Source organism: Mytilus edulis, chromosome 2, assembly GCF_963676685.1.
Source record: "Mytilus edulis chromosome 2, xbMytEdul2.2, whole genome shotgun sequence".
Classification (NCBI taxonomy): domain Eukaryota; kingdom Metazoa; phylum Mollusca; class Bivalvia; order Mytilida; family Mytilidae; genus Mytilus; species Mytilus edulis.
Window position 1 is genome coordinate 29,353,741 of NC_092345.1, and position 12,869 is coordinate 29,366,609.

The 12,869-nt window shown below is 32.6% G+C and overlaps 1 protein-coding gene across 1 annotated transcript in view; it reads left to right on the forward strand.

The window, feature by feature from the left end:
* LOC139511899 (uncharacterized) overlaps positions 1–12,869 on the forward strand; it is a 38,712-nt gene that overhangs the window by 12,017 nt on the left and 13,826 nt on the right. The window contains exons 2-4 of the mRNA XM_071299044.1: positions 4,361–4,669; positions 8,236–8,329; positions 11,085–11,128. Coding sequence (XP_071155145.1) covers positions 4,361–4,669; positions 8,236–8,329; positions 11,085–11,128 — 447 coding nt within the window. The remainder of the gene's footprint in view (positions 1–4,360; positions 4,670–8,235; positions 8,330–11,084; positions 11,129–12,869) is intronic.

A 12,869-nucleotide genomic window follows, 5' to 3' on the forward strand; every position in this document is an offset into this window, starting at 1 on the left:
AAAATAAGAAAATGTAAAGCTTGAATGAAAAATCATTAAACTAGTAATCACAATGATGGGACCTTGTTTAAAGTGATCATCTATATAACAAATCTGTATAACCAAGAGTTTTATTTTGTTAACAGTTTACAAAAGGAAATTTACTCTCCAATATTTCTTTGTGAGATTGAGCTCTTATGATACAAGAATATGCCTTGAAAGCATTTTTTTTCCTTGATGAAAACTTCTAATATTAACTCCAATTTCATATCAGTTTACCCAATATTTTTACATAACTACATTGAAATTCAAATGCAGAAAACATTTAGTTCCTATTTGACTTTGATGGTCGGCATAAATATATAAGCCCACTTAATTCAAAATGGAAGTTAAAACTAGGTTACATTTATTGACAAAATTGAATAAATTTTATTTTCCATAAATTCGTGTATAATATGTGCTTTCTTATTTTTATTCTTTATTATATTCGGGCCTTAAGGCTCACCAGTATAAACAAGTACAGGTACAGTGTATACATATGGCATAATATTACAAACAATAGGTGACGTCAGAAGTTTCATCAATACAAAATATCTTTTAATACAATAAACTGTTTCTTAATATAAAGAGAAATGTATAAAAGTTACAAAACTGTTTTGTGTTTTCACCTGACAATAATTCTATTTATTACTAATTAGATCAAGTATTAAAAATTTTCAAACAAATAATGACAATCAACCACTTTTAACTTTATTGATATTGTTATTAAGACAATAAAATTTTAATACCCAAGCCCACCTATTGTTTGTTTTAAAAAATGGAAGTAGTGATTAACACCTGTAAAAACATTAATGGATGTGTCAATTATGTCCCAACAGACAATAAAACTATACTTAATTAATTTTTCCTTATTAGGTCTTTCCACTTTTCCGTGGAAAGACCTATTGGTTTTCTTCTGATTATTATTATTATTTTTTTTCTTCCGCCAACTTTTTGTTCCTCCGCAATTTTTTTGTTTCGCAAGATGTCGCTTAGACATATGGTATATGATATCGAACAGTTATTACGCTTTTGTAACTGACACCGTGTAACCAAAATCTTTCCCATATAAGAGTTATCTCCCCGAACACTGTTTTTCTTGTTATCGCGTAATCTTCACAACCGTATATGAAACCGACAAATTTATTTTTGCAAATTGCTCATTACATCTTCAGGATGTGCTGTTTTATTTTGACCGAAGCCGTATAGAGATTCCATATGAGAGTTATTTCCCCTTTTTTATTTGAAATTTTGAAATGTATTTTAAACTGGAAAACCATAAGTGATAGAGACCTAGGGTCTTTTGATTTGAGATCCTTGGTCCAAAAAAATGAAAATTAGGTCAAGGTCAAAGGTCAAGGTCATATTCTAAATTTTGATTTTGGCTTATTTTCACTCATTTTCATTAACCTTATCAGATATCGACAAATTATTTTTACTAAATTGTTATTTGCGACATGTCGTAACATAATAATTTTGGTTGAAAGGGTGCGTAGACAATAAATGGGAGTTTTAGCCCCTACCACATCTAAAATTATGCGTAAAGTGATATTACTTATTAACCATACATATTAGAGACCTAGGGTCTTTTGATTTGAGATCCTCAGTTTATGACCTTGAAATTGAGGTCAAGGTCATAGGTAAATTTGGCGTTTTAGATTATGACCTTTGGTTAAAATTCATATCTATACATCATAAAGCCATAGGAACTGACATTTTAGACTGATTTTTAATATTTTAATATCAAAATAGATATTTACTGGTGGAAAGACCTTCAATTGTTCTCTGAACAATTGGTTTTTAATTTTCAGTTTTTTTTGTTAATTAGGCAGTTGGTTACAATTTGTAGTTATAATTAAAGTTATATCTTTAGCATAGAGAAAGGACACTTGTCTATAGCTATTTTATCAAATTACACATTTTACACTGTATTTGTCTATAAATTCTTTTAAAAAGATGAATAAATTAAGGCTTTTAAAAAAAAATCACCAAAATAATCTTTATTGTGAGGATAAAAAGTTATAAAAAAACTTTGATATAGCAATATACAATGTAATCATAAGTAATCTAAAGTAATCATGATTACAATAAAGAAAAGTAATCTAATGTAATCGATTACATATGAAATAGGGTGTAATTGTAATGTAATCGATTACATTTTATTAGCAAAGTAATTGTAATTTAATCGATTACATTTTAAAGTAATCGACCCCATCCCTGGTCTCATGTCTATCTCTAGATTAGCTTTCCGTGACAAGGTAACACTACGACTATTGAAGTTATATTTTTTATAGCGGATGTGGTCGAGTGGTGGACATGAGGCTAAGCGATTGGTGCTGTAGTGTATCAAAGGTGTGAGTCCGAATCCCGCTGAGGGACGAACAAAACATTGTCAGTAGAAAATCTAACTCTAACACTGTTTGGTGTAATTTTCAGACTTATATATATTTGAAAGTACTTTTAGCCAAATATTTGAAACAATTAATATGTTTCTTCAATCTCCGAAACTGCTAAAGTCGGAGATTGTTACGAGTACCGTCATCAGGCAGTCAGCGGAAGTAGAATAAATACAATAAGAAACCAATGGTAACAATTGAAAAGACAGCCAGATTCAGTTTTTTACCTAAATATCCCCAAATATCTTAACAGGAACAATAACTTAAGAGGATATCAAACTAAAATATGATTATTACAGTAAAAGAAGGCAGACTAATGTAAATTGACCCCGATTTCTGGAAGTTCGAAAGTCAGCATTTTCGGAAGATGCAGATCTTATGATTAAAATGCAAATGGGATGATTTTTTATGTCACCTAATCATTTTCACAAGAAATTAAAGCTGAATGAGCATACTTGTTTGTATAACAGTTAAAATGTCATGTTTATGGTGACCGCTAATTAACACATTTGTTGATCATACAAACGTTCAAACAGAATTTTTGTATCCAGTTCATACAAATCTCATACTGTATTTTATGCATTCCAAATTTATGACGAAACCCTAGAACTCGGATGAGTCGAATACTTTGATCCGGTTCCTTCGACTTTGACACAACGAGGTTTGATTCTACCTTATGGTTAGAGATAGAGAGAAATACAAAAGGATATTAAATTCATTGGTCAATGAAAACTGAATCGTTATTTAATAGACGAAAAAATAAAAAGATTAACAACAGTTTACAGAATACAGGATAGAAAACTAAAGACTGGGTCACATGTACAAAAGGGGTATGATCGATATCGGGTGATATGAAAGGTAAGCATATACCTCTCCTCATGTAGTAACCGTAGTTTTGTTCATGTAGTTATAAACTTGGTGATCAGTCGTATCCTGTAATGTCACATTCGAGGATAAGAGGACGGGATTGTGTTTACAACAATTGGAATAATATATAAGTCTGCATTTGTAATACAGATTTTTCATAATGCTCAGCCAGCTCTTGATGCAGCCCGAAAACTTTTCGAATGGGTGACTTCAATTTCACAACCATGAAATAATGGCTTAATAGCTGCACTTCTCCTATAAAGGAAATTGTGTTAGGAGATGCAAGATGTAGGATATTGTATCAATTAAGAGGAACTCAATATGCATGAGCTGTTTGAATGTAGCTAAATAGAACTTTTTTGAATGCGGAAGCTGAAATAATCTGTTTTATATACTGAACTATTCGATCTTGAACACGGAAAAACGACACACAAAAGTATTTATCCTTTTTGAGGCCCGAGGGAACAAACAAATCAGCAAAAATAGAAACATTTGTTTTTTCATAACAAATTGTATTTATAACACCATTAGTTGTTACTTTATGGTACTGCTCAAAATATCACTAGAAAATTAATTTGTTTTGGCCCCAAATGACTTTTAAAATGTTTAAAAATGTGAACTGTACTTAAACTAAACTGTTGTAAAATTTAAGCGGTTTCTGTAGTTTAGTTTTTTTTTATTTGATTTTATCTTTTTTACTCCTATTAGTTCAACAGAAAAAAGTACATTAACAAAAAAGCATGCTTCTTTCAAAGGCAGATTGGGAGGTTGAATGAACGGTGACCCCATATTTCTATTGATTTTTTCCATTAAATATAGGATAAAAAAAAGTTTATTTATAGAAAAAAATAGCGAAATCCTATATTTAATTTTTTTTTTATTTAGAACCGCGAGTATGATAGATATAGAATAACTAACATAGAGATTTAACGGGCAATGTTTTTTTATCACCTTCAAGCTTTTTATTTTAATTTTTTCCGGTCAGAATCTGTGTAAGCATCTACATATGTCCGTGCACTTTTTTAAAGGCCATGTACTTGAAACGGTAATTTAAATCTCTATTTCTTTTATTACTTCAGGAGAAAAAACAGTTATAAATAGCAACAATTTTGACACTGCCCTGTGTATATCTGAGAGATATCAACCATTTAGATTTACAACTATTCGAGGCAGTGATTGTATATATAAGAAAGCAATGTGCAATGAAGAAGGACAGTTTATCTACACTGAGGGATCAGGAAAGCTTGACAGAACATGTAGATGTGACCATAGAGAAGGGTATGCATTCGTAACATCACCAGGAAACGATCCGTGTGCCTGTTACCCAGGGTATAATGACTGCTCATGTTACTTTAAACTGTGCACTAAAGGACAGATTTTATCACCAGGTGAAAAAAAAACTATCGTAAGACTTCTCGTAAAACCTTGAATTCAATACAAAAATTATTGCATGCTGCTCGAAAATGAAAGTAAGGCAAAAAACATGCTCCATGAGACCAAAAGTTTGATATCATTAAGCAAAGTTGATGCCTGCTATAAAATCAGTAAGGGCACAAACTGTTCTTCCCTAATAGTTTATGATAAATTTTGATCTGAGCGTCACTGATGAGTCTTATGTAGACGAAACGCGCGTCTGGCGTATTAAATTATAATCCTGGTACCTTTGATAACTATTTACACCACTGGGTCGATGCCACTGCTGGTGGACGTTTCGTCCCCGAGGGTATCACCAGCCCAGTAGTTAGCACTTCGGTGTTGACATGAATATCAATTATATGTTCATTTTTATAAATTTTCTGTTAAACAAAACTTTCAATTTTTCGAAAAACTAAGGATTTTTTTACCCCCAGGAGTAGATTACCTTAGCCGTATTTGGCACAACGTTTTGAAATTTTGGGTCCTCTATGCTCTTCAACTTTGTATTTGTTTGGCTTTTTAACTGTTTTGATCTGAGCGTCACTGATGAGTATTATGTAGACGAAACACGCGTCTGGCGTATTAAATTATAATCCTGGTACCTTTGATAACTATTGCTTTGGATATTATAACCAATCTATTAATAGGTACTTCACAATACAACAAAAATGATGCGTGCATAGTACACGGATGCTCCACTCGCACTATAATGTTCTTTGTTCAGTGGATCGTGTCATTGGGATCAACACTCTCACTTGGCATTAAAATTATAAAGATCATGTCAAAGAATGCCAGATATTCTTTGTAGTATTAGGATACATAAACGGACGAATGACAAAACTTTGTTTTAAATGCTCAACTAACATCTGATAACAAAGAACTTAATATAACACTTACTTTCGATTTCGTCGTTTATCAGCTCGAAATATAGCATAAATAACTTACATATTCGTGAATAATTATTCACAAAAACGGATAGAAGACTGTTTCCACAACTTTATAAACGTTTATAAACTGTGGATGTCTCCAGAATCTGTTAAAACTGATTAATTTCAACAAATAAACATCTTGTATGAAACACTTATTAGAATTGAGGTGTGAGAATAATGATCTACTGTATATATCTAGCTAATCTGCAATCGATTCCAGCATCATGCCAAATATATTATGTACTGTGTGAAAGGTGAACTATTAGGTAAGTCTAGGTGCCCGAGTGATCTAGAATGATGGACACAGTGCAGGTGATGTTGTCCTGATATCTTAGCATGAGTTCGAATTCCGGCAAAGGAAGAACAAGCAAATTTGTGCATTTATCATTGTTGTGCTGATAATTAGAGTAGTTATGTATATACATGTACAGTATATACAACGTATATACGTATATATCCCCAACGTACATGTATATATAGTAAAGCCAAGGTGGTTGAGCGTCTAGCTTGGCGAATACAGTGCAGGTAATTTGGTGTCACGACATCTCAGTAGCATGAGTTAGAATCCCGACGAGGGGAGAACACAAATTTTTGAAAGCAAATTTACAGATCTAACATTGTTGGGTTGATGTCAAGACGAGTTATATATAGATACATCTTCATGCCTTATATATCATGTACTGTAGTACGCCGCTAGATTAAAACTGACGAGGAAAGGTAACACACGGCCAGCGAAAGCTCTTTTATTTGAGAGCCCAGGTGGTCGTGCGGTCTAGCGGGACGGCTGCAGTGCAGGCGATTTGGTGTCACGATATCACAGTAGCATGGGTTCGAATCCCGGCTCAGGATAAAATTCGAATATCACGGTCCAGGCCATGTGTAAATTTCCAACAAATCTATGGCTTCCATGAATTATTTCTTAATTTGCTTTCGCAAATTTTTGTTCTTCCCTGGCCGGTATTCGAAGCCATGCTACTGAGATATCGTGACACCAAATCGCCTGCATTGTATACATATATATATATACTAAAAATTGAATTCTGTGTCCACGCTAGTAGAAATATCAATAAAATTAAATTTCAAAATTTTCTTAAAGTCCTTTAATTCTCTACATTTTTCTCCAACCGGTTTCACATCTTTGTGATAATCATGCATGGATGAATGTAACTAACGGTTACTTAACGTCACGATAATTAGTCTGTAACAATACATTAAAGGGACGTAACCCTTACAAAAGTAACGTCTTATCTGTTTAAACTTGGTTTGTACTTTTGTATAAACATATTTTTTTTTTTTAATTCTCATTTCTTCGGTGAATTGGTCGTCACATTGGTAAAATTGGAAAACATAGTATATATATATATATATATATATATATTGGTTTATCATCATTGCCACAAGTGTTTTGTTTTCTACTTGATATCAAACTAATATAGAGATCCATTTTTTTACACCTTGTGATCCATTTATTTGGCATTCGCCAATGGCAGTCAGCAGGGTTTAAGAACATCAGTTGTTCGACCTGCTAGTCAAATGCGTTTTGTTAAAATATATTTTTTCACTCTTTTGGTCTTTTGGAAAATGTTGTCTGTGCTGTATTTAGACCGCTCTACAACGAAATTTGTTACATACACACGTATAAAATCTGCGGTGTTTATCCAACGCAATCATAGGTTTGAACGTTGTTTTAAATTTAGTCTTAAAATAGATATAGGAAGATGTGGTGTGAGTGCCAATGAGACAACTCTCCATACAAATAACAATTTAAAAAGTAAACCATTATAGGTTTAAGTACGGCCTTCAACACGGAGCTTTGGCTCACACCGAACAACAAGCTATAAAGGGCCCCAAAATTACTAGTGTAAAACCATTCAAACGGGAAAACCAACGGTCTAATTTTTTATATATATATTTATATTATGAGTACGCCTGAACCAGTGACAACTCTACACTATATTTTTTTCATCGGATCACCAGCGAGGATAATGCAAGGCTGAAAACAAATTCAGTATTTATAATTCGTCTAAATATCAGCATAACAATGTTAGATCTGTAAATTTGTGGAAGCAAATTTTTGTTCTTCGCTGTCCGGGATTCGAACATGTGCTAGTGAGATATCGTGGCACCAAATCACCGTACACTATGCCCGACGCGCTAGACCATTCGAAAACATAAGCTCTACAATAATAAAGGTAACACCCGGCTACTGAAAGTTTTATTATTGAAGTATTGTAAATTGTAAATTGTAACGACTAAGCGCCCTTGTAAGGAAGACTGTTGACTAATATGATGTTTGATAATGACAAGTTGAAGGTAGGAATGCCACAATGAACAAAAATTGCAAACGCAAACTGTAGATCTAACATTTGAGACGAATAATATGCATTATTCACACTGGAATAGAAATTATAACCGGAACACATTCATATGTTACTTTTCAAATAAAGTAAAATATGTGTTGGAATTACAGGAATATTCGTATTAACAAATTGCTGACTTTTTGTTGACCTTCAAAAACAAAGACATGTCGATTCATGATATATTTATATTCCCGTTAGCTAGTTACTACCATTTTCTTTTTTGTTTACATCATTTCTTTATAATTCCAGATTATCAGTGTATTAATAAATATTTGAACAAAGAACATCGCTGTTCAAAAGTCTTTGGAAAACAACCGAATGCTACCAATGGCAACAAAGCAATGTGAGTAGTAATTAAGAAATGTATGTTCTTCTTAAGCGTTTTATTACATAATCAATTGTCTATAAATACATTCAGATTTTTTTTTTAATTTTACATAGTTTCTCTAGTAAAACGTTTATGCTCGTTATCTTACTTTTGTTTTGCGACCTTCAGGGCTGAATCCAGAACGAACTCAAATTTCGTTGTTGGACTGTTGTTTAGTTCTTTTTTACCTTTTGTTCTCCTTTCCTTTCTGAATAAGATGTAATCTTCATTACAGGGGGCATGCTATGACTTCTTCGATCTATTGCGCTTGTTAACATAGTCTGAAATAATGTCTGCTTCCCATACTCTTAGTCTGTTCAAAGTCATCAGCTAATGAAAACAGCCTATTTTCCGAAATGCCTAACACACTGGAGTATGCAGGATATGATTTATTTACTGTCTCATTGCGGCTTATAACATAATTCAGATCTTTGAACCATGTATAAATCAGAACAGATGTTAAGGCACTAAAATATCTATGAAGAGGGTCCCGCTTGCTTAAATAAAAAGAGAAAGTAAGAGGGCGCTTTTTAAAATATATTAATATTAAGTGACACGCTGGAAACGAATGGTTGTAATACATGATAACAAAACCATTCATAAAGCTTTTTCATTTTCCCTTAGTTATATATCATATTCCGAATTAAGCAAAAAGCGAAATCTCCCATTTATTCTTTAGGGGGAAGTAACACAGTTATCAGAATTAAATTACTAAACCATCTAGAAAAATCTAACGTTATTATACTATTTTAGTAACAAAAAATGTATCATATTTATCGTTCATTTCAATTAGCAAACGTGAAACCTGAAATCCTACAATTTGATTGGTTGTAATTCTTAACACCTTTATTTTCAAGTAATTTTCCAAACATATAATATAGCTTTAACTTCAAATATTGTCACAGTGATATGGTGTATTTTGTCCTTTGAAATCACATGGTTTTTTTTTAAATTCAAGGGATGTCGTTCAGGACAGTGATGGTGTATAGAAACCCGTTGTCGTAGGTTCATGTCTGTCATATTTATTTTTCGTAAATTGTTTACTTATTAATTAGACCATAAGTTTTGCGGATTTTATTGTTTCATATTTTCATGTCGGTTCCTGTATAGCCGACTATACTTTTTTCTATTGTTTAATACCGTGCGGTTGCCTATAATTACTTACATCCACTTTATTTGAACTATGGTGGATAGCCTAATATGCTATCGTACCATGTTTCCTTATTTAAAAAATAATATTTTTATAAATGAAATATACTAATACAGAAAAATACATAGAAGTGCCAAAAATCAGCAAGTGTGCTGTTTGTAACTAAGGTATAAAAGTATCAATAATCAATTCAGTAGAGACATATCAGTGTAACAAAAACAAAACCAACCTGAAGAAATTGCATGAACTCGGAATGGATCTAAAATAGGTTGGTCTCCTGCTATGCACGCATCACATCCAATTTTTTATGGTAGTACTCTTTATAAAGCACAAAAATGTCGGCATTCTGCTCAAAAACCAACAAAACCTTAAAAAAACCTTATAAAGAATGGATATAGTTACGATACTGTTGTCAGGTTTATTAAGGATGGCATATTTTGGCTTTAATATTGAATCATTTATAGGGTCTTTGCATCGGAATTAAACAAATTTATTCTAAAACCATTTCTTGGCATGATACGGGTAATGTTCTTCTGATACATTTAATGATAGTCTGATACTAAACCCCTAACGGAGAGTATTGTGCTTGATATTCGTATAATGAAGACATGATTTTAAATCAGTTTAATTGAGGTCTGTAACTGGCCAATCACTGCTAGTAGTGCTTGTGAATTTATGTACCATTGTATTATTTTTTAGTTTCTTTTGTTATCTATTCTGACATCGGATTCGGACTTCTTTTAAACTGAGTTTTACTGTGCGTATTGTAGTTTTTTTTTCTACATTGGCTAGAGGTATATGGGAGGGTTGAGATCTCAAAAAAACATGTTAACCCCGTTAAATGTTTGCGCCTGTCCCAAGTCAGGAGTCTCCAGCCTCTCTTAGTTTTGTATGATTTTTTTTTTAGTTTCTTGTGTATATTTCAGAGTTTAGTATGAGGTCCATTATCACTGAACTAGTATACATTTTTGTTTACAGGCCAGCTGAAGCACGTCTTCGGGTGTGGAAATTTCTCGCGGCATTGAAGACCCATTGGTGGCCTCCGGCTGTTGTGTGCTTTTGGTCGGGTTGATTTCTCTTTCGACACATTCCCCATTTCCATTCTCAATTTTATCACCTGCCATGCGAGTTCACAAACTTCCAGATTAACTGATTTTATTGGCATCTCATGATCTAAGATCTATGAAACGTGTTGTTAGAGACACCGACATATCGGTATTAGTCCAAGAATGCGTGATTGATGGTCACCGAAAACAATTGTTTTCTACGATTTCAGTCATTTTCCCTCATAACCGTGTTGAAGCAGTTTTTGTGGAAGTGCACCCTTATCAATAAAGTCATTATAGTGTGAATATGAACGAGCGTTATGTTTAATGCGATAAATGTAATGATCAACTAATTTAGCCGAGGGAATATTTTGCTGATGAATGAGAAGTCGATTATTGGAAAGTTGAAATCATCACCTTATCACAAATTGCAATTTAAGTAGTTCATTTATGTCCATAAAGATAAACATGTCCCTATATGAACCAGAACTTCTTTCTGTTTGAGGTTTCTTTATAAGATTTATTTAATTTGTAGAAAAACAGCGTCCAACAAAAGTGACGAACTTAGAAGTAAAAAAGGTATGCTTTATCAAAAATATTGTTATTTCTTAATTTAAATTAGATTTTGAACAAGCTTGAAAACTATGATATTTACAGAGAAAAACTTGTTTTCTGTTATGCCTTATATGATTTAAATTATAATAGACAAATACATAGTTTAAATCACAAACATTATCAGCAAGGCAAGATCTATTAATAGGTCAAAGAACTTTACAGACTAACGGATCAGTAATACTAGATCAACAATATAGAGCTTTTTGTCATGAAGTGTATTCTCTTCTAAAAAGTTGATGAGTGTCCTTTGTTTGATATGCACATAGACCAAGATAAGCGACACATGATCTTTATAGCCTCTAGTTTAATTTAACAAACTCTGGTTCGATATTTCTGAAATTGTCAGAAAAATACCCTCCAAATATTTCCCCGCAACAAATATAATAAAGACATAGAAAGACAGAAAAACAATATAATGGAGCGTTCATCTCCAATGTATACTGACAAAGACATGGCATAATCAAAACCATGATTAATAACTCAAATCGTACGTATGATAATGATTGATAGTGTATACATGATATTATATCAGTGAAAGTAAAGGCGGGAATCTGGAAAACCACGTGACTAGTAAATATGCAAGATTTCTATCATTTTTCGTCATGATAAAGTTATTTTATATGGACAAAAATTCCCGTGAGAGCTTTTAAATGTCTTTGAATAATTTAAATAATTTAAACTTGAGCGACGTCTTTAATCAAATTTAATGGTTGGCAATAACCAGTTTTCTGAAGTCCTTACGTCGAGTTACGTACGTATGTCATTCTATTTGAAATAAATAGTTTACAATTGACTATATTTGTTGTGTGTGTAAAAATGTAGTGGAATAATTTCAAGTTTGACTATCACAACCCATATTTTGAGTTATATTATTACCTATTTACTATCAAATTCGCATTTTAAAACACAATAGATCTTAAAAAATCCAATAATTCAACATTCAGAACTAAATCATGTAAAACTTTACTTTATCGTAAAAACTTTGTGACCTTATCCATGCATGTGAATATCAATTAATGTATCGTTTGTGGTGTACTGACGTGCTGTCTTACATTCATGGGAGGCGTTCGGTATTTTGTGTTTTAATGTTGTAATGTACTATAATATTATATACCCCTATTTGATTTTCTTAATTGAATCATGAATTTTGAATAGCGATATACTACTGTTACCTTTATTTAGGTATGACTGTAACTATGTTATTTAATGTGTACACACAAATGTCTGATACTATTATTTGTCGAGAGAATTGCTCGATATTCCCTTGATAAAGGGTTTCTGCTCACAAGGAAGCTATTAAACCAAGAGTTCCTAATGAGGAAGTTGAAATCATCCCTTCGTAAATTTTACGGACGTCATCACGAGTTGGTTGATCGTTATGGAATAACCGTTTCACAAATGATATCGGATATGTTCCTTACTTCAATCCTTTCCCTTTCATGAGCGTGACCTACCGTTTTGAATTTTTACTGGATTTGTTATAACATGAGCAACACGATGGATGCCACATGTGGAGCAGGATCTGCTTACCCTCCGGAGCACCTGAGATCACCTTCAGTTTTTGGTGGAGTTCGTGTTTCCTATTCTTTAATTTTCCATGTTGTGTCATGTGTACTATTATTGGTCTGTTTGTCTTTTTTCATTTTTAGCCATGGCGTTGTCAGTTTATTTTCAATTTCTTTCGTCCCTCTTTTGCATTCAAAAG